The following is a 25,996-nucleotide window of genomic DNA, read 5'->3' as shown; positions in this document are numbered from 1 at the left end:
TTCTTTGAGACAGGTATCACTATGTCTACTGGGGCTGTTCTAGAACTTGTTTTGTATGGACATTTGGCCTTGAACCCTGTATTCTTTTGTCTCAGTCTCTTAAGTGCTGGAATTACAGATGTGTGCTACCATGCCCAACTGAGAGACTCATATTAGACATTGATCTTTATATAAATCAAAGCAAGTTATCCTGAGCAAGTATTTAATAGCTCCAGTCAAATTCACATGAGAAACATTATAAGTTAAAGCCATTCTCCTAATTATCAAGGTGTGAAAATGTCCTAGATGGATGAACTACATATACTGAGGTGTTGGCATTCCCTTTATTATACTCAGTTATTTAAAGATTCAGTTCCTCTGGTGGATAATGGATAGGTTTTCAGACACTTGATTAAAAATTGAGGCCAAAGAGTGGGTTGGAGACTAAGATCTAGTAGGCCTCAGCAAAGGCTGAAAATGAACATATGAGAAAAACTGTCCAGCAAAGAGGATGGCTGGAGAATACCCTTAGCTGAGTCCACCAGAGCCCTGACACTGAACAGGCACAGAACACCACAGAGTGTTTAAAGAGGCCTGTGGTTCATTATAATATTAAAATACCCCTCCTCAAGTGTAGATTTTAGACACTAATGAAACATGGAACACATGAAGTTGTATGTAGAACTGTATGCAACAGAGCATGTGTGAAACAGACCAGGCTACACAAATGAGCCAGAAAGCTCACACTATGTGACATACAAACCCCATCTTCTGTGAAACAGGGCTATTTGAGCTCTGAGCTCTCTCTCCTTTGGCCTCCTTCCTCTGTTGGAAGTATACCTTCTTGTTTTTGTTTTTGTTTTTCTTCATAAACTGTTTCTACTTCAGCTGCAGCAACTTTTGCTCAATTCTTTGTTCTGGTACATAATAGCTTAGAATCTCTCCAGGAGTCCCACCAAACACTTATATAAGCAGGTACCAAAATCATATAAAACATTTCATTTAGTTGAAGAGCTAATGAATCTGAAACACTCACAAAAGCTAAATGGCACATCTGTTTACTTGGCTAACAAAAATGTCTTTAGCATATTCGTAAGATTACTTCTGTTCAAATTTTAGGTCAGAGGAAAGAGTGGGATGAATAGACTTGATAGTATTCTTGCCATTGCTATCCACTGCTGCACTCTGAGAAACAATGAGGGGCTCCTTAAGGTAGGGAAGTGCACTAGTAATATAAAGAATAAATGTTAATAATGACGTCAGTTGTTGCACTAAACCAAGAAGAAAAAGAGAGGACTGTCAACTGCAGTCTGAAGCCACTTTTATTTCCTAAATTGTCCATATTTCTCTTTGACCTGAGATTTCCTGGTTCTTCATCCTACAGCACAAGCACATTTTTTTCTGCAGAACTTTATTGTATTAATGCCACCTTAAAAATTGCAGCGTTTAGTGACATTCATAGGTAAGGTATTTCCAAGCTAAGATTTAGATGATTGATGAATCATATCTTTCAATTCCTCAAAATATTGCTTACCCTTTACAATTTCGTTTTAAACACCTTTATCATTATAGTCCCTTTTCAGAATACTTTCTAGTCAAGCAGACTCACTGAAAGTGAGGCTGCAAATACTGAGCTAAGACAAGGACACAAAATTGCACAAGAAACTGTCACAAAAATGAACACTTTAAAAGCAGGCACATGGTCAAAGGAAGTAGAGTTAACTCCAAGTGCAGAGTGAGTACGTTTATTGCAGAGATTTCAATAGCTAGAAAGCTTTGGCAAACAGAACGAAACAGATGCCAAGAATATATTAAGAAAGTCTATGAAACCCAGGCCAGAATGCTTCCAAACATAAAGCTCCACTGGCATTCCATGGAATGCCATTCAATCAAAAGCTTAAAAAAATACTAGCATATTTTCATACCACCTCCTTTGAATATAATCTTGAACACAGTCTTCTATACAAATTTTAATGATATACCTAAAATGTGTCATGTATTTTATGCTACTTTTGACTGATGTGTTTAAAATCAGTCATCGTTAGCTGTGATGTCAACAATATGCTTGCACAGATCACATGTTTAAATTTAAAACACATAAAATGTGAAAAACACCGACATATTCACAGTGGTTCATTATTCAGAATAATGTACTCATAGAACAAAAATGAAATTCTTTCGCGATAAAGTCTTCTTTGTAATCTAAACTTTTTGGTTACTTGGAGCAAGCTTTGCTGTGATGGATGTGGAGCTCTAAGTTAGGGTCTTCCCAGTTTGGGGCTCAAGCCTACCTTTCACATCTTCATCCTCAATCGTGGTGTTTGAGCTCTCAGTTGACTCCTGTTCAGAAGAAAAGACAGTTTTAAGCTTCCCACAACAAGGAGCTGATTCTTCTGACAAACTTGGCTGGTGGTACATACATATCATGCAAGTTTCTCCCACAGGCTGTGTGCATATGCTGACATGCAAATGGACAAATACATCAAGTGACTGTCAACAGAAACAAGATGTCATATGCTGCAAACATTTCAAAGGGAGTACTCTGGCCACCTAGTCACTGATGCAGGATAAATCCAGGTGATTTGTACAAGTAGATGAAATGTGTAGTTCATTTAAGAATTGAGTAAGATGAGTTCATATTAGAGTGCCTCACACAGTGTGTTTTTAGGAGGAAAAAATGGAATATTTTAGTGGAATAGACTTGAAACTTAGAATACATGGTTTTATCCCTAACAAACTAATCAGCAAAGAGTATCTTCTTTGTGTTGGGTACTGTGTCAAGCAGAGAATTTGCGGCTCCGTGTCTACCCTCCACCTTTGTAGAGAAAAGGCATTTCCTCCATCATTTGGTTCAGAAACTGGGGCTATCGAGCTGAGCCAGGCTGTAATAGCTGTCAAAACTTTTCAGGTCTATGATGAGGACACTGGAATCATAATGAATAATTTATTTTCAAGGTCAGTTAGACTTTTTTGGCCTTTCCTAACTCAGAAACAGCCAGTCACTCAAAGAGAAATCTCTTCCCACAATGGAAAGACAAAGTTCTTTGTAAAACTACAAACTAAGGTAGAGTAGTAAGTACATGCGAAAGTGCACGGCTGCTGGTGTAAGATACATTTCTTAAAGGAGTTTCATTAAAATGTGCCAGTGAAATGCTTCCTAGCAAAGACATGTTGCAGTATTCATAAGGATTCACTTTCCACTTGGAATGATTAAAGGCCAGAGCTGAAAGTAATTAGGACCAAAATTCCAGTCAATAGCTATATGTTCAGTGAAGGAAAACAGGTTTTGGAAGGTAATAATACTAATAATACTAATACTAATGCTAATACTAATAATACCCATCAGTGTCCATTTATAGATTTGGTATTTTTGGAAAGCCAGCTATTTATATAAATACCATATGTAGTATTTAAGCCAAAGAGATAAACTAGCTAATGTCCAGAGTCTCCGCACATACAGAACCAAAGAAAAAATTCATGCACTTCTTTAATGTGATGTGGCATTCAGAATTAAACTCAAAATGAAGGTTAAACCCATGCACTTGAAAACAAATGGATTCATGTAAGCAATAAATACCATGCAGCAACTCTTACAAATGACAGAGCTAGAATTACGGCCGTGTCCGCTCCAGCTGCTATGCCTGGCTTTTCATTTGATAGTGCCATTCATGGGACTGTTCTCATAGGTGCTGGCCCTGACTACCTCAAATCTTTTTTTGGGATCTAGAACATCTCCAGTGTCATGACAACAATGTACATCTCAGATTAAGACACACAACACTTTGTTTTCAATAGGGGCTGACAAAATATTGAACCAGAGATGAAATGTATTTCCTGAGCCTTCAACATTGTTGATTACAGGAAGGAAAAGACCTGTGACTATATTCAGTATCTAAGAAGAGTTACACATTTTGCCCTCCCCTTAGATATATAATGTATAACAAGTTATAAGTGGACATAGACTACATTTAGAAAACATCTCCTTTAATCTCTCAGACATGTACACAAGCGGTGGTATGAACATGGTATACACATAAGTTATAGTAGGTGGAACACATTAGTCTTCATTCAGCATAATACTTTAATATCTATTACTATAATTCATATAGAGGGACAACAAACACATTTAAAAAGAAATAGAACTCCCAATCCTCTTCAAATTCATGGCAAACAGTAACACCACCAGTAATATCATCAATAACAGGAAACTGAGAAACAAGCCAACACCAACAGCAACAACAAAACCACTGTGACAACAGAGCAGAAGATCGAAAACTCAAAAGCAACATCAAGTTTTAGAAAGAAAAATAAAGCCATTATAGTTGAAGACAATGAAATGATAGCAAGAAATTCTGGAATTTCATGCTGTATGTGGTTATCACACAATGGGCAAACAGGCACAGAGAAACAAAAAGACCACACAGAATTGCCTAAGACACCGTCATCTCAACAGAAAGAGTTTGTAAATGTTTAACCTGACCCTTATATTTTTATTCACTACGGGATCACTGATTTCGTTCTCAGGCTGTCCTCCATTTTGGTCTGAAAGAAGTCTATGTATAATTCTAGACTAATTAGGCCCCAAAGAACACGTGATGAAAAGAGGGCCAATTTTTTTCTTTCCCATTTGAGATAATGGATTGGTTTTATACAGGGCATTTGATGAGATGTGTAATCTTATCAAAGCAAATGGTGTTGATTCTTTCTGAATACCTTGTTTCCGTCAGGGTTGTGGATTACAGTAGTTTGGGGCTCCTGAGTGAGAACAAAATAGAGAAAGAAACAGTTCGTATTGGTAAGTATGTTCTACTAGTCTATGGGACAGAGCAGAGAGAGCCAACAGACAAGATAAACAGTGACAAGAGCTGAAGCCGTGTCAAGGGCTGTCAACAGCTGACGGGGTCTCTGGGGAGGCTTCCCTGGTGAGCCCATGGGATCACACAGCTCCCTACCCAGAAGCAGCATGCAAGAGACCTTATTCCTGATAGATGAATGAACAGGCAGGGCTTTGCAGTTCGGAGACCTAAAGAGGCACCTGATGTTTCCCCAGGCCCTATGCCAGGCAGAGATGCCCCTTCTTTTCTACTGAATACTCCATTGCTATCAGTCTCACAAAAACTGGCCAAGAACACCACAGACAGAAATATTTGAGAAGACATCCAATTCTTCGTGAAGATTGTTTTCAGCTATATTACCTCGGGACCTGACTCTGATATTATTATAATCAACACATAGTTGAATACCCTTGGAGAATCCTGAAACACTGGACTACACTTAAAAACAAACAAACAAACAAACAAAAAGCCCTATAAGACTGTCCAAAAGAATACATTTCAAAGCTCATAAAAAATTCTAAAGAAATTTTTAAAAGTTTATTTAAGTGTTTTAGAACTAATCATAAAACACTATCATTAGAAACACTGTTGATCCATCCTATACTAATCACATGGAAAGTACAATTTCTGCTTTATGAATTTCATATACAGAATAGTAAGCTGTTGGGTAATCTTTCTTCCATGAAGAAACTATTATTTCCACATAGCTCACATAGCTTTCCAGGAGAAAATTCTTAAGTGGAAAATAGTATTCAAATACTGATGTAAAAAAAAAAAAAAAAGACTGAGTGTTCACACAGCGACAGTGTGCTTGCTGCATCCATAAACGGGTACTTTAGCAACTGTGAGGAGCTGTAACCATGGCCAGCCTTCTCCACAGGAATGTTCTCAAGGGAAAGCCTGCACTGTGTACTTAGAAAAACACAACTGTTTCTTCTTTCCTCCCTTCTGTGGCTTGAGCTGTAACGCTGCCTTTATTAGTCATAAGCAGTTATCCTTTTGGCCTCTTTCTTTCTTACTCATGTTTTTTTAATTTTTATTTTTTCATTAATTATTTTTTCCCAGCCCTATCAGTCCCCCCCCACTCCTGCTTCAAGTCTCTCCTTTCAACCTCCCTTCTTCCCACCCCGTCTACTCTCCTCCTTTCTCTTCAGAAAAGGGCAGGCCTCCCATGTATATCAGCCAGCCATGACATACCAAGTTTCGTTCTTACCCCTTTTTAAGAAAACATTTTTTTTCCATTATAGGGCTAAGGATTGAACCCCAGGGTTTCTTCTATGTTAAGAAAATGTTCTTCCATTAAGCTATGCTCTTAGCCCTGATAATACTCTATCTGATATGTCTTTTCCTTCAAATGTTTTTTAAATTGAATCTATTATTGGTTAACCCAAGTGACATAATGCCTAACATTTTTAAGCCAATGAAAACAACCAGTCTGGGGACAGCAATGAGTGAAAATAATTCTAGGAATCATAAGTCAAATCATGAAAACATTTGAAGAAAACCTTATACATTCTTATGTACTAAATGCCAGTATTCAGATTTTGAATTTTAACATAATACTATTCCAATGTGTAGAACTAACTGACTTAGTTGTTAATTATGGATATTTGATTGAAATGGACAAAACTGTCACTGACAGTTTACACTTTTGTGTAATACACTCTCATTCTGGGGAAGAAAGTGAAACAGTGACAATTTAATTGGAAAGACAATAAACGAAAAGCTTTGACTTATGCAGTGCCTCTTTAACTCAGAAAGTGAAGTCTTGCAAAGCCATGTTGTCTTTCAATAAGAGGGAAATGGGAACTCTGAATAAGGTCTACTTTTTATATCATCTTGCAAGAATCCTGTTAGCTCTCCTTGATGTCAACATGTTCTTGGCAGAAAGAGAAACCACTGTTCGCACGATCAGTAGCAACCATCACCAGAAGAGCTAAGAGTAACCGAAGCGCATTCTACTGCGTTTCCAAGCCAGCATGCAAGGATTCCAACTGCGGAGAAAAGCATGATGTTCCACAATGAAATGAGAAGTCTCATGTTAGAAACACACTGCTTGACACCTATCTCAAGAAAAGGAAAGCAAACCAAGTAAAATTGTCTTCTATTTTTGAAAAGAAAACAAAAACAACAACAACAACAACAAAACAACCTAACAACAAATTAAGTATTGATACATAGATATTGATTTAGTGGAAGCAAATGAAGGAAAGAACAGCAAACAGTGCAGAACTTAGGAAGGACACAAGAGTCCAGGTATACCAGCGCCGGGGTAGGAATATTTTCTTTGGGGCTGGTTACCACGTTGGCTTTGTTGTTTATCTGTGGATATGCAGAAAACAGAAACAGATGCCTTAATCTTCTTGGTAGCTGATGTCTATAAGTAGCATGTCTACATGGAAATACAGACATGAGAATAAAAAGCCAATGGAGATGGGTGGGAAAGGCTGGATTGACTGATACGAATGGAAGAGCACGTCCAGTCTCTGAAGGTCCCACACAGCCTGGGACCTGTGTGGCAAGAATGAGGTCAGCTGTGGCTGACCTGGGTGTGCTGACTCCTCTGAGTGGCTTCAGTGAGCTTAAACCAAGCTGCAGAGTATGAGGAGGCGGTAGCCACTTTCATACCCTTCAAGTGAGATCCTGTTTCCAAGTTTCCAATTATTCACTGCTATGAACACATTCCTTTATTATCTTTTTTTCTTCTTCTCATTTTATTCTTGAGCCTGAAATCACACACAGACCATCTTTCCCCGGGGAGCTATCATTATTTTGTTTACTAGATATCCAATTAAAATCCTGGCTCTTCTGACAAAACGCAGGCATTAAAGTGTTTTATTGAAAATGATAAGTTTGGGTCTCCTGTAGGAATACATCTTCTTTGGTAAGTGGGAGAAATCAAACTGCATTGTGTAGAATGAGTGTGAAAGGACTTTCCTGTTCACAGTTGCCTGAGGGACAGCTCAGCAGCTTGTGATTGTTCCATTATTCTTGCCTAGTGCATCCAGTGGGACCAAACCCTTGCATCAACACAGTTGAGTTTATCCTTAAAGGAGATGTGGTTACTACCGTGGGACACATGTTTTGAAAGAAGCTCATGGAGCCAATAAATATGGCAATGGCCACAGAGAAGCCTCTGTGTAGACATGGGGGAACTTGGAACTCCATTGTGTTTGGGAGTAAAGAATAAAATACTGAGAGGTAATAATCCACATTATTTGAAACCCACGCATAACATATTACATTATGGTTATCAAACAGAAACTTAAATTCACGTTCATTTTTGCATATCAAGTTACATAGGCATTTGTATTGTATATTATCTTCTAAAGGGATACATCCATAGTTTTAATATGAATGTAAATATACCTATGGACTTAAAGAGGACTACATATCAAATGGTTATTTACAAGTGATTACACAGTCATTATTTGGGCTAAATGGATAGTTTAGCCTTATGCCTACAGGCTGTTTTGGGGCTGTCACTGAAAGGAAGACAGAAAGGAACAGAAATTAACTCAGGTATGTAATGTTTGATTTTTCTTTCATTCACCTTCATGTGGTTCAGTATGAGCACTATTTAATATGCTACAACACAGTGCTCTGTGATATGCAGGGAGAGAGAAAGTGTTGAAAATTCCCTTTAAATAGATAACTTATTAAAGATTAGGCCACCAACCTGCATTTTAAAAATAGTTTTGGAAATGTTTTTCTTTAAATCAATACAACTCAAAATGTGCACAACAGTCAAAAAGAGATGAAAGGTAATAATGTAAGGGGGTATGCTACAGAGGGATCAGAATGTGCTCAAGTTGTTACAAGCTGCATTGGACATTAGAAGGATGCCCACAGATAGTTTCTTATTCAGCAAGAGTGCTTGATGAAGCATTGTCAATTTTTGTCCAGTCAAGAGGACATTTGTGATTAAAGTGCTACATGTACTTAATGTACTTAGGGGTTATCAGTAGATGTAAATGAGAGAGAAATATTCTGGAATACTCTTCTTCCTGTTCTGAGAGGAGAGAGATGTTTTCCCTAGGATATAGTTGCTAAGAACTGCCGTATTTCAGTGAAAATGTGACTCATTTGTATCTAAGTGCACACAAACTTATCAGCCAAAGTGCATGACTACTCCCACCGCTGTCCACATTCACACATGAACAACACACACACACCACCATGTTTTGGAGGTATAGCTAATATTATTCTAAAATAGTGAGTTAACTTCTAAGTAAAAGCCAGAAGAACTAGCTTTCAAACAGTCTGTTACCAAGCACCATGTTCAACCACAGATGTCTTTTTAATATGCATGTGAATTTATGTACTTCATGTTATGGAAGCAATGTATTCTTCTTGTTTGAAACCTGAACACAATCAAATATTTACATGACACAGTATCCCTCTTGAGAGGCGTGAACGAGGTGCTGTATTTATTCCGTTAACACCTACTCCTTTTAGAGAAGCTTAGCTAGAATGGGCCCATGCTGAAACCACTTTCACATTACTTGTAAACTCATGGCAAGTATAGTACGTTATGTCTGAATTAATTTACTGATTATGATTATCAATTAAAAAAATAACCCCACAGCATTTCTTCCTATACAAGCAAACATCCATTGTGCCCTGGTTTCTTTATTTTCAAGGAGAAAATCAGGTTCCCTTCTCAGAGATGATGAAACTCATTAACAGGATATGGATAAGGGTTCAAGTTCTTATTCACCTGAAGAATTCTATCAGAGAAGAACAGTGTAATGTGAAAGCGGAGCAGCATGTTATGAGTGCTGATTAGCGCTGACCCATGATGCTCTTACACTTTTTCTACTTCCATTAACTCAGGTAAATGAGACTGTTTCATTTCTAAGTGTGTATTTTTCCCAGTAGGAGAAATCTGGCAGACACAGATCCTCACCATCATCTGAACACTGGAACTGGACTTCCTTTTCTGAATTGACCAGTCAAAAGAAAGGAAGAGAAAACAAAAATGTGACCAAAGCATGGAATACATAATAATTTTGCTGTTGAAAAGGTGCTATAAGTCGGCAGGAGGGAAACTGTTCTCAAAGTGGTTTTGGGTTTTTTGTTTGTTTGTTTGTTTGTTTGTTATCATGGCAGTAGTGAGAATAACTGTTGATTTGATCTGTGAGCTCTCCAGCACTGAGGAGTACAGAAAACTAAGAAGGAAACATTTGGAAATTTAAAAACATCCATTATCACCAGTGTCACACTGTGGAAAAGACAGACATCCACAGTCATTACTGGAATCTGAAATGAGTGAAATACTCAGAAGAAAGATACAGTTAGCTTAAAGAATGGGATATGGCAACCTAGCAAGACAGGGCACAGTGACCTCAGAGCTGGGAATTCTTAAGTCACACACAAACAGGTTGTGAGGAAATGACTCCATATGAATTTAGGAACCAACTGACACATGATTTTCTATGTTACATTTTTCAATATGAACAGACCACCTGATTGGGTCTAGTTCAATGATTAGAATATTAATTAATTCCCAAGAGTGTTGACCTGTGGAGGAATGTATGCATCTGCCATTGGAAAAGAAAGAAAATGATTAATAAGACATTTAGGTGATATTCTGGAATGATAACAAAGATTATTATGCAAATAGGAGGTTACACTCTATTAAAGATATTATCAGTGATAAGTAAGTTGTATCATATTGGTTAGAAATGCAAGAATGTAAAAATATTTTGATATCATCTTTCTTGGAAGGTTTCCCTAGCATCTGTACAGGGTAGGCACCTTGAGTATATCTCTAATTCTTTTTTTTTTTTTCAAGACAGGGTTTCTCTGTGTAGCTTTGCGCCTTTCCTGGATCTTGCTCTGTAGACCAGGCTGGCCTCGAACTCACAAAGATCCGCCTGCCTCTGCCTCCCAAGTGCTGGGATTAAAGGCATGCGCCACCACTGCCTGGCTACATCTCTAATTCGTATGACTGAAACACAAGCAAGTTATGAGCTTTATATAAACCCGCCCAAATAGGGGCGCTTAGTCACTGATGCCTTGATTTATCAGACCAACTGAGTTTGTTCCCAGATCCTGGTAGGCGTCAAGTGCACATCACAATTATTTGGAAAAACATTTAGTTTTTGCAGATTCTTAGGTCACCAGAGTGGCTTGGAACTGTGGAGAAGTAGAAGGGACTTAGACATTCAGTTTCTATAGTAGATATACCAAAAGTAATTGCTTTCCATAGTTAATAAATAATCTAGTGAAAGGATTGAACATTTTTTTAATGTAAATGATAATCATGTTTGTGCATTAAGCTATCTTGCGCTTCAGCCTGCACCCTACAGAAGCTCTACAGACTTGGGATCTGCAGGTAACATTTAAACTCTGCAGCATCTGAAAGTCAGAGACCATTTCGGACAGCCGCTTAACTTACCTTTACTCCGTCCGGTTTCTTCAACAAACTCTTGGCTGCTGCAAAATGAGAGGAAAATCGGTTCAGTGAGGTATCCCCACACCCACAGTGAGATGACAAATCAAGTCTCCTGTGAACTCTGCTGAGCTATACATACACAAAACCACCAAGACCACACTGATGAGCAAGAGGACACTTACAGGACACTGAAAGACAGTATCACTTTTCTGGTTTTTGCCACAGCAAATTTAGAAATGAATTCTTACATAGTTCATGGCATGAAATTGAACACATTGCCACCTGTGCATTGAACTTTACATCACTGTTGGTCCCGAAAAGGATACTGGAACTTTCACTGGACCATCCTTCAGAATCCAGAAAGTTGGTTTCAGTCTCTAGACACCAGCCGACAGACCAATTACATGTTCACACCATGTCTGGTGACCATGTCAGTTCTGCCTCTGAAGCCCCTCTTTCCAGAGGTTGAAATCTCATTCACAAAAATTTGCTCTGGCTAAACAATGTCTTCCCTATATTTTGAAATCAGACAACTTCAGTTGGATTGAAAATGAAAATATCTATATAAAATCAAATGGTACCTTATTGACCAGGAGCAAATTTTTTAAATGCTTATTTAGCATATGGTAATTAAAAATGCATTCCATGTTCTTTTATACTTCAAACTCGGAATACAAAGGCTTCCTAAACAAAGGTATTTGAATTGAAAAATTAAAGACCATAACATCTGAAACAAGATCTAGAATTAAAGGAAATATTTAAGGAAGGTGTAGGTTTTCATAGGAAACTTCCTTTTTCCAGGGTGCTTAAGCAATTGCCTGTATGATTAACAAATTTCTTCAGTCTATTAAAACTAGAAAGCATCATTTTAAAAATGTGTACATACACAGTGAACAGCCAGTATAATTATAATGAAAATTAGTACACTGGTATAGAGCACTCACAGATATGGAGGACAGAGTACAAAGTTCCATTCAATGTTAATATACATCATCATTTAAGCACACAGAGTATGACATTTGAAATGAATCACCTAGCTGTAATGAAACTACATGAACATTTCACTTATTGATATTCCTTTGGTTTGTGATGCTATTTCAGTTTTCAATTTGGCAACATTTTAAATTTACTTAAAAGATGAAAATATTCATTTTATTTTATTTTTTTAGCAACATAGCTATTAATTTTTATCGATGGAGATTGTTATTCAGTAGTTGCCTTAGTTATGATACTGTTTGCCTGTAGTTAAAAAGAAACACTAATGAACTCTTGTGGCAGTTAATAGGTTAGAAAGCAAACAGAATAATTTGAATTGCAAGAGCAAGCAAAAATAAGACAATGATTTCGGGTAAGAAGCGGTCTGGCTTGGGAGATGCAGAGCCATCCTTTGTGAGACTACTACCTTACCTCACAAGAAATACATTCCACATTCAGGGAGAAAAGAAGAAATAAAAACAACTTTATAACCACATACTTATGGACAGGTTACTTTAAAGAGTATATTTTGGCAATGAATAGAATGAATGAAATACTCAAAACTCAAATGCAACTACAAGACAGTAACTAGAAGGTGTAACTGAGTCTCGTGTCATCAGTTGATTTAGAAGTGATGGGTAAAAAGTCTGTTTTTCATGCAAAAACATTCAGAGACATTACAAAATCCACATATTAGTCATGGTTTTTTAGTTTACAGAATGGTGGAGAGAAACACATGAGGTAAACTATAGAATCTATAAATGGGTATAAACATTTATTAACAAAAACCCAATTTACACTTAAGTGTGTATTTAAAACTTCAGCAGCATATATTATCTCATTAACAATATCTATCATATAAATCCCTATTCCTAGTGATTCACTGAGTACTGGGCCACAGTGAAATATCTAATTTAAGGTCATATATATTGGTTAATGCTTAATGAACTGGTATTGAGCTCACCACATAAATGTCAATCACATTAACCAGGTAGTTACAAAACAAGTAACTTCACAAAGGCAGCAGCATGGCTTATCAGACCAAACACTGGACAGAACACATAACAGCTGGGCAGCACGGCCCCTGATGGTGTAGCATTGTGCTGGCATGGTGTGATTGGTGCTTACCAGCCTATCCCTCCATACTGTTTTTAAGTGGGAAAGAGGGCTGACCTGTTAACACAGGTCTAACAATAACTAGGAATTGCTCAAGAATGTTTGGCATTCATGTGATGATGGCTGCCTGATTTTCACTTTCACATCCTGGCTAGGCAAATGGAAGTCAGAACAAGTCACTGAATGCTGCACATCACTACCCAAAAGCAGAAGTAGTTTTATTTTTGACAACTGTTCTAAGATGAAACATACAAACTGGAAGGTTGTTTTGCTCTTGTTGGTGTTTTTTGTTTGTTTGTTTTTCGAGACAGGATTTCTCCCTGTAGTTTTGGTGCCTGTCCTGGATCTCATTCTGTAGACCAGGCTCGCCTCGAACTCAGATATCTGCCTGGCTCTGCCTCCCAAGTGCTGGGATTAAAGGCGTGTGCCACTGCCCCCTGGCTGTCTTTTTTTTTTTTTAAACAGGGTTCCACTATGTACCCTGGTTGGCCTAGAACTCTCTATGTAGAGCAGGCTAGCCTTGAACTCATAGAGTTCCACCTTCCTCTGCCTCCTGAGTGCTGGGATTAATGACATGCACCACCAGGTGACCTATCCCCGAATTACAAATTTATCAAATGTAGCGTAGTTGCTGCTTCAGTCCATTCCATACATATCTGGCTAGCACTTACCAATATTTGACTTTTGAATGGCTACTGCTTTTAGATAATCTATCAAAGAAGGCTCCAAAATTTAAAAATAGTTTTCTGGAAGTAACACACACTTTGACTCCATTCTGGAGAGTCCCTTTTAAGAAAAGAAACATCTTGGCTGAATTTAGTTCATATGTAAGTTTTTCTTCTTTTTTTTTCCTACTATTTTCCCCCATGAGATCATTTTGAGGAGTATTATTATTGGGTGATATCCCCATGTGCTCATGTGGTCAGTTCTCTGTAATTTCTCATTAGACAGCTTTAGTCCTTGTAATGAGTCTTAAAGAATGTGAAGACACTACCTTAGTTCCACAAAATGCCTCATTTTAAAAGTCTTTCTTATTGCAGTTCCTTATGGTAATCAAGAAATAAAGCACCTTTGTTATTTATGAAGCGTCAATCAATAATAAATTCCAGGTTTGAAATGTTCTGCTTTAAAATGAGATATACATATCATACTTGGGATCCCAGCACTTGACAAATGGTGTTAAGTCTGGGTGGAGTCCTACAGACAGCCACAGGAGTATAAGGTCTCTCTCTCTCTCTCTCTCTCTCTCTCTCTCTCTCTCTCTCTCTCTCCCCATATATATATATATATATATATATATATATATATACATATATATGATGTGTGTGATAACTATTTGTAGTTACTAGACTTTCTAAATTCCCTTAAAGACACACTCACACAAAGACTAGAGAAAAGCAGAGGACAAAGAGCAGAGTTCACATGTGTATACCTGAAAAATTTCTTGTAGCCAGCATAGTTGTCAAGATGGCACCCTATCAAAGAAATAAGAGAACAAGATCATAATTGCCTCTGCACATCACTGACAAATAAGAGAACAAGATCATAATTGCCTCTACACATCTCTGACCTAAAAATCTGTAGCAGGGACTAACACATCTCCCGGTTTTATTTTCCAATAGAGGACTTCAGATTGTTTGCCTCCTCCCGCCCCTTTTTTGGTTTCCTGAGAGCCCTGGCCTGTGGCTCTCAGGATGCTGGGACAGCTCTACCTGTCTGAACCAGATTTAGCTCATCAAACAGCACAGTTGCGTCCTCAGAGGAGAGAAACCACAGCACACACTGCCACATCTAGCCCTACTTCTCATCCGGGGCTTGATTAAGGAGCACCCTCCGTTTCCCTCAGATCCAGGAGGACTGACTATTGAGATCCCCAATAGTAAAAGCTCTGGTAAAACTTCCCCTTACAGTACTTCTCACCTCCCCAAATCAACCCCCCAGCCACACTCCCTACAACAATATCAAATTTCTTACCTTAAGTTTCCGTCTAGCATTAAATTTCTTCAAGCAGTCTACAGTCTCCTGCCTGTGCATCATGGAGGCAACAGTAGAGCGTTGCTAGAAGAAGAGGAAAAGAGTGACGTGAGGGTGCTTAAGGCATACCAAGGACACTAAAGAGTCTCATCCAGTCTTTACTAATGGCGCCTGCATGCATAGAGTCAACTTGCAAGTATCCGACTGCCAAAGTTACCTACAAAAAAGCCTGATTTTTATAAAGACTATTAGTGACTGAGATCAAACACTCATGAGTGGAAGGCACAGAAATGAAGATCATCAACTGCTCAGATCATCATTTTAGTAAGCATTCCATCGCATTTCCATGAGAATACCTTCCATTTACTTAGCATTATATCATTACCTAAACATTTGACTCTCAGTCCTAGGAATTTACAGGAGTTTTCAGATCCCCTTACAATTTCCTTTGTTTTTCCTTGTGGCTCCCACAAGACATTCAGACTACCGTGGCTTAAAACTACCTCTAGCTTCTAAACCTCACATGTTTCTAATGCTGCTTAATGATAAATAATTGGACTTTGTAAAAATTTTCCTTCTAGGATGCAGTGAGCTTTGGTATCATTTTCTTAATCCCTGTTCATGAGTTTTATCAATAATTGGCATGGGAATTACTCGGTCCTGTAACTGCAGACAATACTTATTTAGCTTTTTGTACTATTTTGAGTTTGCTATTGGCAATGGCAGCTTTCACTATTATAAAATTCATTTCTTAAATACCTTGAGTAAAACATGCATTAAGTTTTATCTTTTTTTGCAAGATTATTTGAAATCTATGAAAAAATGACTAAAAGTTTTTTGTTTCTTTTCAGTTTGGCTTCTGGGGCATATGGGAAAGTGACTTACACAGATCCATGGGTGTTTCAGAGCCTCAGAGGCTGTGATGCGTTTGGCAGGGTTGATGGTAAGCATTTTGTTGATGAGGTCTTTGGCTTCAGGAGTTACTGTGTCCCATTCTGGTGATGGAAACTTCAAAGATAGAAATTAGTAAAAAGTTTGTAAGAGTAGACACACAAACCAAGCTGGTATACGTCTATAATCCTAACACTGGGGAGGTAGAGGCAGAGGCTCAGGACTTCCAGGCAAGCCTCAGCTATACAGTAAGCTCAAGGATAGCCTGGTATGTATGAGATCCTGTCTGAAAAAACAACAGTGCACACACACACACACACACACACACACACACACACACACACACAGAAAAGCCAAATATATTCCTCATTTCTGTAAGCAGTGCATTGCTTCATGAAATTTTTCATTGTATAAAATGTAGATTAATTCATACCAATGGCTAATGCTACAAAAAGAATAAGTGACAAGATAAAGCTGGTCGTGTTTATTTTCAATTTGGCCCACTGGCTTTGACATGAGCATGTCTGAAATATTAATGTGTAAATTTCTGAAACACGTAACTAGCAATAATGCTTGCAAGATAGCCATGACCCTCAGTGGGTGCCCCATGAGCTGACTGGAGAAAGGGTTGTCTTGAGCTGTTACCATCTTTCATTCTACCCAACAGGAAACCATCTCTTATCATATGGTGATCTGAAGAAAGGTAGATTGTACGTGACAACTGGCCAAACAGTGGCTGTACTGAAAAGCAGATTCAAAACATTTCCCAAAGCCAAAGGTGCACCCCCAAAAAAGGCTGTGGTCACTGTTTGGTCATCTAATGCTAATCAGATCCACCACAGCTTCTGGTATCCCAGGAAACCATTGCATCTGAGAAGTGTGCTCAGAAAACTGATGAGATACAAAAAACAGCGGTGCCTACGGCTGCCAGATTCTTTATGACAATTCCCCACCACAGCACAATGTTTCAAAAGTTGAGTGAATTGGGCTATGTTTCAGTCACCTGGCCTCTCCTCAACCGACCACACAGCTTAATCATCTAAAAAAATACTTCTACAACCAACAGGATGCTTTCCAAAAATTCACTGACTCCTGAAACATGAATTTTTACACAACAGTAATAAACTTATTTCTCACTGTTAAAAATATTGATTATGATAGCTCCTCTTTTGATTAATAAAGATGCATTTGAGTTTTAGTGATAATGACTTGAAATTCATGGTCTGAAACTATAAATCTTTTATACCAACCCAATGCTTATCCTAACTATTTTTGAAAATTAATCTTCCTTGCACATAAGTATATTTTTGTATTAGATATGATTTCTTAATACATTAAGAGATATTTACCTCACATTAGTTGCCAAATGACAGAATATAAAATTATTATTAAAAAATAAGAACAATAATCCTTGTCCTTGGCAGTAAACCAACCAACCCTCATCCAAAGCCATATGAATACTTAATACATACATCATAAGCTCCAGCCTTGATTTGCTGATACAGTCTATGCTGGTCTTCATCCCAGAAGGGTGGGTACCCCACCAGCAAGATGTAGAGGATGACACCTGAAGAGATCATAACAGACAATAAGTCAAATGTGGCTGACAATTATGGTATTAAGACAGACGGAAGTGTACTGGGTATGACTTTAAAGAGACACACTGTGACCTGTCCTGAGGGTCACCCTCCACTCTATATGGTCACTTACTCCATCCCATGTATTCCACTCTGACATTTGTCAATCCACCCCATGGAACAAAGTATTGTAAAGAGGCAGGCAAGGCAACACCTGAAGATGGAATATTCCTGTCATTTTTGGAGGACATATTTTTTTGCCTCCCTGAATTCTTTTCCATATAGATTCTATATGGAATTGATGCTTAACTTTCTATTGTCTACTCCTTATTGCCTGACATTGAGGACCTTTGCTGAATGTGATGTCCTGGTTACAAATTCATGTGCTAAATAACTGGTGCCCCTTGGAATGCAGATAATTATAATTAATATAATATAATACAATATAATATAATATATAACCATCTTCTCTTCAATACTTTGAGTTTTCAATACTAAAATATTTTTTTCTATCAAATAGCTAGAACTCACCAAAGACACATGTATTACAGGAAAGTGAAAGGCAAGAGGAGGGTGAAATTGCATGCAAAATCCAAAGTCATAAGCACACGGTTGTAATACAATTTGAGATTTACTACAAAAATATGTAACTGAAGGCATTGTTGGTACACAGAGAGGACTGGTTCCAGGATCACCCCCACAGATACCAAAGTCTATGCATGCTCAGGTAAATTTAATAGAATTGTGGAAGTCACTAATCTATGCAATTCTGTGCATTTGAAGTAATCTATAGGTTGCTTAACCTAAAAAAGCCATATAAATGCTCTAAAAGAATTATTGTGCTGTACTGTTTAAAGCCGAGGAACACATCTGTGCACATTCAGTGATGCAATTGCATTTTTCCCCTCAAACATTTTATGTATGCTTGGTTGAGTCTGCAGATGCAGAACCCACCTAATGAAGGGTAACTCACTAATTGTTAGTCAATATATGATTCAACTTTTAAATTAAAAATATACTCATAGACTTTGAATTTTTCCTGAAGCCATATATGTATATAATTCTAAAAACAGAACTATGGTTCCATTTACCTTCGAACATCCTTCAGTTATTTTTCACATACTCCTAACCTGCTAAGGTCTTTGTTTCTTTTGTAGCAGACTTCCTAGAGGAAGGTCTGAGGTTCCTCTGCCTCACCTCTGAGCTCCACCCTGTTGCTTCTGTAAGCCTGGGAAGCCCAAGGGATAAGAGTAGGGCAGGTGAACCTCTGCTCAGGTGCCTTCGGACATTCCTCACCTTGGGGGCTGTGGTCCCTTAGTTTCCAGAGCTCTTGCTTGGGGAGGTCTAACCCTGCTCTTGTCAATTCGCCTGGACTTATTTGTATAAAACTCACCATTGAATTAAAATGGCTTTGAAGAAACTGTTTAATCTCCTTGGACTTTCAAAGCCTTTTTCAGGAACACAGTTTTGAAATACATTTTTAGTGTCTAGACTGTGGCCAGAGAATAATTCAGTGGTAGAGTTATTGCCTAGCATGTTTGAATCACTGGCTGGGTCTGATCCTCAGAACTGCAAAACAAGCAAACAAAAAACCAAATCCACTCATGCAAAACTAAACAACAACCCCCTACAGAGTCACGTGGCAGGACGATAGTCTTTGTCTTGAAAGTCCCCAGGTGCCTGCATGTTAGAGTACTGGTCCCTGAGGAGCTATTATGAAGAGGTAAGGTGTACAGAGATCTCCAAGTGACTGGGATATATTGGATTCCAATTGCTTCTTCCTCTTTGGCTTTCTGGTCATTAGGTAAGTGGTTTTGTTCTGCCATGTGCTTTAGCTATGAGCTCATCATGTGCTTACCACAGGCAGGCCCAAATGCTTTGCAGGCCCATGTATCGAGGACTGCAACTTGCAGAAGTTCAAGCCAAAATAAATCTGTCATCCTTGTAAGCTGATTATCTGTGGCAATTTGTCTTAGTAATGGGAAGGTGACTAATACGGAATGAAATATTTTAAATAATATTCATTGTAAAAAAAAAACCTACCATGGCTTATATACCAAGACTGAAAATTTATTTTATAAATTGTACTGTTATAGACTTCATGTGCATTAATTTAATTTTCATATTACTCTTATTATCTGATGGAACAGATGATTGAACGGTGATGATGGTCCCAGTGATGACCAATAACTGTACTTATTTTTTTAGGATGAGTTGAAAAGAAACTCATTTTAAGAAGTTGTGGTTCTCACCTATGGTTCAAAAAGTGAAGAAAAACATTTGCTTTGTAATGTCAACAGTGTCTGGTTATCTGGGCATTTTCCTTCTAAACATGGTGTTAGGTCATTATAAAATGATTAAACAGTCTCACAGCTGAGGCATTTTGCACTCTGACTCAGACTTTTCTTTCTGGGGACTTTCGGATGTAACTGAGATATGACATTACTGCTCTGGGTAGAGGAAACTCAGAGAGGCCTTTTGCCCCAAGGAGAGCTGTCAATGCTTACTAAACACCCACTGTGCAGCAAAATCCTTAAGATTGAAATACTCCACATTGCATGGAGGCTTGCTAAGGCTCAAAAAGTTCTATATCAAAACTTCCTATCCCAGAAAGAGGCTCTTTAAGACTCAGGAAGAATGCAACTCACAAATCTTATCTGAGGAAGTCCCTAAAGCTTAACAGATTCCCAAAGTCCCTCTTTTGCCAAAGTTACATAAGCAGCGAGCACTGCTGTGGAGAGGACTCTCCCATTGGTCAAGCTGCCTTCACACGGTGCAGAGATCCAGGTTTGCAGCTTTTGTGAGCTGGGTGGGATTTTAATGATTCAGATGCTTTTGAGCCATCTGTGCCCATGTCAGTAGTACCAGTAAACTCACTGGTTCACCAACCTGGGTTTTGGTGTAATCATTTCTTTTATCTGTCACTGGTACCATATTTGGGGTGAGTAGAAATCTGTCCAGAAATCTCCCCAGAAAAAAATCACACAACATCTCATGATTTAGTCATTTGATAAATGATAAAGGGTTTTCTACAGAAAGTATACTTTTGATATGGTAGTATAAATATTAGAAATAAAAAATGCTTTAGACTTGAAGGCGTCGAAAAGGAAAGAAAGTACTACTGACTAACTGAGGTGAAATTGTTAATGCTTCCTTTAAGTATTCTGTAAGCTTCTTTGGATTTCCTCATTAGAGTCCAAGGGCTACTGAATTATGCTTCCTTATAGTTTTGTTCTCTGAAAATAAAGGATGGCTAGCAGAGTTGTAGCATAATGATAATGTTGTATCATAAAGTTTCTTATAAGAATTGTTTGTTACATGTGCTTAATGCATTACCCCATTTAATCCCATATAGTGGTAGATATGTTACTAATAGCATTTTATGATAAAAGCAAGGAGATTAAGAGGTTGAGTTATTAGCAGGCTTACCAATAGGTAACACTTTCAAAATCCCCTGCAGCTACTTTTCCTCCTTGGTAGGTCTTCCCACCTCAATTAACCTAATCAAGCTAATCCCCCACAGACATGGCTGGAGGCTTGTCTCCCAGGGGACTCCAGATATTGTCCAGTTGTCAGCATGAACCATCACCATGAGGATTTCAGAGGTGCTCATGTCATCTCCAAATACCAGGTATCTCTCACAACCTAAGTGGCCTTTGCTAATCACTGCCTGGGTGTTTCACCAGTGGTACTCTATCTCATCTTTTTAAATAGGAAAACCCTTCCTAATTATTACTCAGTTACCCTAAGGTACAGTACATATAGGAAAGGCTGAATAATGGCCCATTTCTTTTGACTTACATTAACCTGTTTTGAAATCACTCATTTACTCTTAAGCCTCACCCAAATTTCAGAACGTCTCTTAGATTTTACCAACAGAAACAAATGGATTTAAGTTTTGTGTGTGCGTATTTTAATCCAGTGTACTATTTTTCTTATCAATCCTATATTATTCCATCTCTGGCAGCAGGAAATAGCTTGGCTGCAGAGTCTTGTGAACACAAACCCAGTAGCTTTTTCTTTCCTTCTGGAATGACAAGATACTCCTGTACTCTCCCTGACACTACAAGTGATAGGAGGGCCAACAGTGTACTAAGAGTAAGGGTGGCCACTTATGTGTGCTCTGTGGAGACACAAATACGTTGAAAATGAGTGAAGAGAGATACGGTGGTGGAACCTACATATCAAAAGAGATTGAAGAGACTAAAGATAAATTAATAACAAACTTGTGAAACAGAAAATGTGAAGATGGTTATACTAGCCATTACTATGAAATTTTAGTAAGTTGCATTATTGTCACACTTACAAATGCATTCCTTTTTTGTACAGATATATTGGCATGACTTTTAGATTTGGAGTAAAACAATCTCAGATGGGGGAATAATTGGGGGTAAGATGAAGTAACCTTGGCCATCTGTTCATTGTGCTACTCTCTCCTTTTGTATATTTGAATGTTCTTGAAATCAACAGCAGAAGAACTGTTTTAGGCACAGTTGGTTCCATATAGCATTGTTAGATAATGCTGCCTAGTTTTCTCCAGCTTGTGTGTTAATTTGTGCTTGGAAGATATGAGAAATGCTTGATTAATTAAAATTTTGGGAAGCACTGATTACTGATTAGGCAGAAAGCCTATATTATCAAGAACATTCAAAACTTACTTTAATGAAAGCTAATGTTAGAAAAAATGATTAAGCCTATAATCACACAAATGATCAAACATTCTAAAGACTGCTGCCATGGAAGAAGAAATGATGGAGAGCTGAGAAGCTGGGGAAAGTTAAGGGAGAAGTCATCCAAGATATCTACTTTGCCTTGCCATGGTAAGTGGCACACAGTACAGCACGTACCTGCAGGAGGATCTGGAAATGCACATTCACCCATATCTTGTGATGCTCTTAACAACAACAACAACAACAACAACAACAGCAAAATCAGCATGCAGTTCAAGGAAGGAAAGTGCTATATAGGAATGATGGCCTGAGAATGAACTAGAAAAATCAAAGCTAGCAGGATAAAAATCATCTCTCAGAGGACAGAACTATCTATGCCATAGAATAGGGTTAACAAAGATAAATAATAAATGTCAGCATTTCCCCAAATAGAAAGTCCAGGTATCTGGCCAAGATGACTGAGGAGCACATGCAGTGGACTGAATGCCTAAGTCCCCTCAAAAAAATTGTTTGAACTTCTAGAACCTCTCTGTGATGCTTTGCGGAAGTGGAAGGTGGCTGGATCATGAGGGTGGAATCCTAGGGAGAAGAATGAGTGCCCTTTAGAGGTAGGTCAAAGCACTAGCTGAAGAATAAGAGTAAGAAGTTGGCAATGTGGAATTTTGAGAAGAGTCCTCACTAGAAGCACCATGCTGCCTTCCTTTCTTATCTTAGTCTCTCAGCCTCCAGAACTATGAGCCCTACATCTGTGCTGTTCACACAATGCTCTGCACTGCTTCCTTACGGCAGCCTGGATGCCACCGGGCAGCAGCCTTTGCTGTGTTGTGTACCAATTCTAAAATCCGCTGCCCTATAGGAGACTCTGGCTGGCTCGGATATGGTGATCATCGAAATCATGTGGCAAGCCTGGAAAATGCAAGATCCTGAGATTTACCTGACAGACCCTTTCTATCACAGTTTTTTTTTTTTTTTTTTAAGGAAAGCATTGTATTTAAAAACTGAACATTAAGTAGTAAATGAACTAGATGCACGGTTTTCAAGGGCGCAGTTCAGTGGGGTCAAGTAGAAGAGCAGCTTTCTAGGGCTTTGTGAATTAGACTGCTTCAGATACTTCACCTGAACAGAACCACGCAGGGGTTGTCTTTTTATGTTGTTCTTTTATTTTACTAATGCAGTTCCCTTGGTGTTCATCTATATGCGCCTGTGAGAATATTTCCTTTCTTTTTAAGGCTACATACTATACTATTGTGTATGACCTTGTGCTTAATTGATAGACTTGTTAATAGACATCATCACCCTCTTATGAAGATGTAATGCTGCTAAGAACACAAGCAGACACTGTTTCTTCAGGACTCTATTTTCAAGTCTTTTGAATGTACACCCAGGAGTGGGACTGCAGGATCATAGGACCTCAGAGAGTTCTAGCCAACACTTCCAGGGCATGTCCCAGAAAGCTGAAGTATTGATAAGACTTCAAGTCATACTGAAGCATAATATGGTTCACAATTTGAAAGGCAGCAAATTTGGGAAGTTACATGTACTTAATTAAGAGAGATTTAAGAAAACATTGTGTGTTCTGAGCAGGAGGGCACTGGTAAAGATTCTATTTGAGAGCAAGGCCCCCTGGGTAGTGACTGCAGAAGACGGTGATAAACAGCTGGGCAGCCAATCTCTCCAGTGGTGGCCCAGGGTCAGGCAGCTACTGAACTACAGAACTGACAGTAGCAGCATACTGTCAACTGGGCTGGGATTTCAGACTAACAAAGCGCCCAGTGTTGACTTACTCCAGATAAAGCATGACAAGGCCCTGTCCCTGGAGTTATGCGGCTGCAGAAACACAGTTCACCATGCAAGAGAAGGAGAAACATATTCCATAATAGTCCAAAGGTTTGGCCAAAGTCATGGTACATTCTGTGACGGTCAGTGATATACTGTTACTCATGACCATTCAGAGTGACATCTAATAAGACAGATAAAGTTGTAAGAAGCATAAATATATTCTGGGAGGCCAGCCTCTGTTTACTGGTTTGCCCTTCTTCCCTCTCTCCTTTATTTTTTAAGGAACTTTTCTAGAAGGAGGTCTATTAAAAGCCAGCAATTCAGTGATATCTATAAACATTTGCTCATCCCAGTAGGGAATTACAGAAGCCACTCTATATACAAGAAAACCATTAAAACCAATTTACTATTGGTAATGGCAGAACACAGGGTTATATTCTAGCTTCCTTCATGTCTATTATTTACATTTCACTAATGGACTGGTTGCTTTTAAAGAGCAGGTATCAGTCAGGCCATACTCTGAGATCTTAAAAGAAAGATAATAGTGGTGTTTGAGAATTCCCAAGTGCAGATAAGTGCACATTTCTAATATTGTACAGCCATCCTTTAGTCCCTATGCCCACATGGTGCTACACTATGTTCTGTGTCAATAGCTAGTATGACAAAGACCCTGTTATAGCAAATGCTTATCCCTTAGTTCACATAAAATGATAGCTTAGTCTCTGGAATTGCTTTTTTTTTTTAATTGACTAGCATTATTTCTTACCACACAATGCAGTATCTATTTTTGAAAAGAACAAAGAGAGAAAGAGCTGATGAATGAAACGTTTACCCTCCAGTTAAGCCATAAGCTGAAAAAAAAGATAAGAAAGGAGAAAACAGCATTTTATAACTAAAGTAAATTTAATATGTCTACATGTCACCTGAGTGAGAGGGCATAATAAAATGGTGAAGCAGTGATTTGAAACCAGGAACAATGACTCAGAAATGTAATAATAATAATAATGATGATGATGATGATGATAAATAATACTTATGCTATGCACAGTGGTGGTCATTTCCCTAAATATGTGCCATGAAAGTATCTAATTGAATTTCTAGACTAATTTCTAACTAAAGGTTGTCCATGGTCTCTGGAGAAAATGGGAGCTGACTATGGATCCATGTTTGAGCTGGAGCATTGCTTATTGCGAAGGAGTCCTGCTGTTTGCAAAACGCCGGGTGAAGGAAGCAAAGGGCAGCACGGAGCAGAGCAGAAGGGGACTCTGGGTACAGAAAATTAGACCTTGACACCTGTGAGATGACAAAGAGAGAAGAGAGGAGAAAAAGAAGGGGAGGAGAGGAGAGACACACAGAAATGGATATCCAGAAAATCATGAGGGCATTATCATATGATAATCAATCAATTACCATAATTGTTTGTAATGTTGAATTAACTACTAAAATTTGTTTCTAAAATAAGGCTACATCAGTTATCTAGAAAGTTCATCCAAAAAAAAAAAACCAAAACAAAACAAAAGAAAAACCCAAAATAACTTCCTAGTAACAACATTACTAGTAACTAACACACACTAAGTGCGTCTTCTCACATCCTCTTGGCAGTTGCTATGAGTCAAGTCCTATGTTCTCTCCATTTTTAAGAGGAGGCTGAGACAAAGAGACCAAACAATTTATATCATCTTACAGCAAGCAAACTGAGGCGACGGGAGTGTTCTTTTAACCATGGCACATGCTACCAGACGGACAAAAGGGAAGGAGAACATAAGAGGGAGAGATTGGAGGAAAACCACGAGGGAAGAA

General features: G+C 38.3%; 1 protein-coding gene across 2 annotated transcripts in view; it reads right to left on the bottom strand.

Moving 5' to 3' along the window:
* Positions 1–25,996, bottom strand: part of Camk2d (calcium/calmodulin dependent protein kinase II delta) — a 249,890-nt gene that overhangs the window by 44,511 nt on the left and 179,383 nt on the right. The window contains exons 9-17 of one of the 2 annotated variants that reach the window (XM_059266205.1): positions 17,643–17,737; positions 16,165–16,287; positions 15,280–15,363; positions 14,738–14,780; positions 11,218–11,255; positions 9,724–9,756; positions 7,077–7,142; positions 4,693–4,734; positions 2,271–2,319 (exon numbers count right to left, since the gene is read on the bottom strand). In XM_059266205.1, coding sequence (XP_059122188.1) covers positions 2,271–2,319; positions 4,693–4,734; positions 7,077–7,142; positions 9,724–9,756; positions 11,218–11,255; positions 14,738–14,780; positions 15,280–15,363; positions 16,165–16,287; positions 17,643–17,737 — 573 coding nt within the window. The remainder of the gene's footprint in view (positions 1–2,270; positions 2,320–4,692; positions 4,735–7,076; positions 7,143–9,723; positions 9,757–11,217; positions 11,256–14,737; positions 14,781–15,279; positions 15,364–16,164; positions 16,288–17,642; positions 17,738–25,996) is intronic. The other variant, XM_059266204.1, reaches the window with a different exon arrangement.

This window comes from Peromyscus eremicus, chromosome 6 (genome assembly GCF_949786415.1).
Source record: "Peromyscus eremicus chromosome 6, PerEre_H2_v1, whole genome shotgun sequence".
Taxonomy (NCBI): domain Eukaryota; kingdom Metazoa; phylum Chordata; class Mammalia; order Rodentia; family Cricetidae; genus Peromyscus; species Peromyscus eremicus.
The sequence above is the reverse complement of the archived record's forward strand: the minus strand, read 5'-3'. Positions and strand labels throughout refer to the sequence as shown.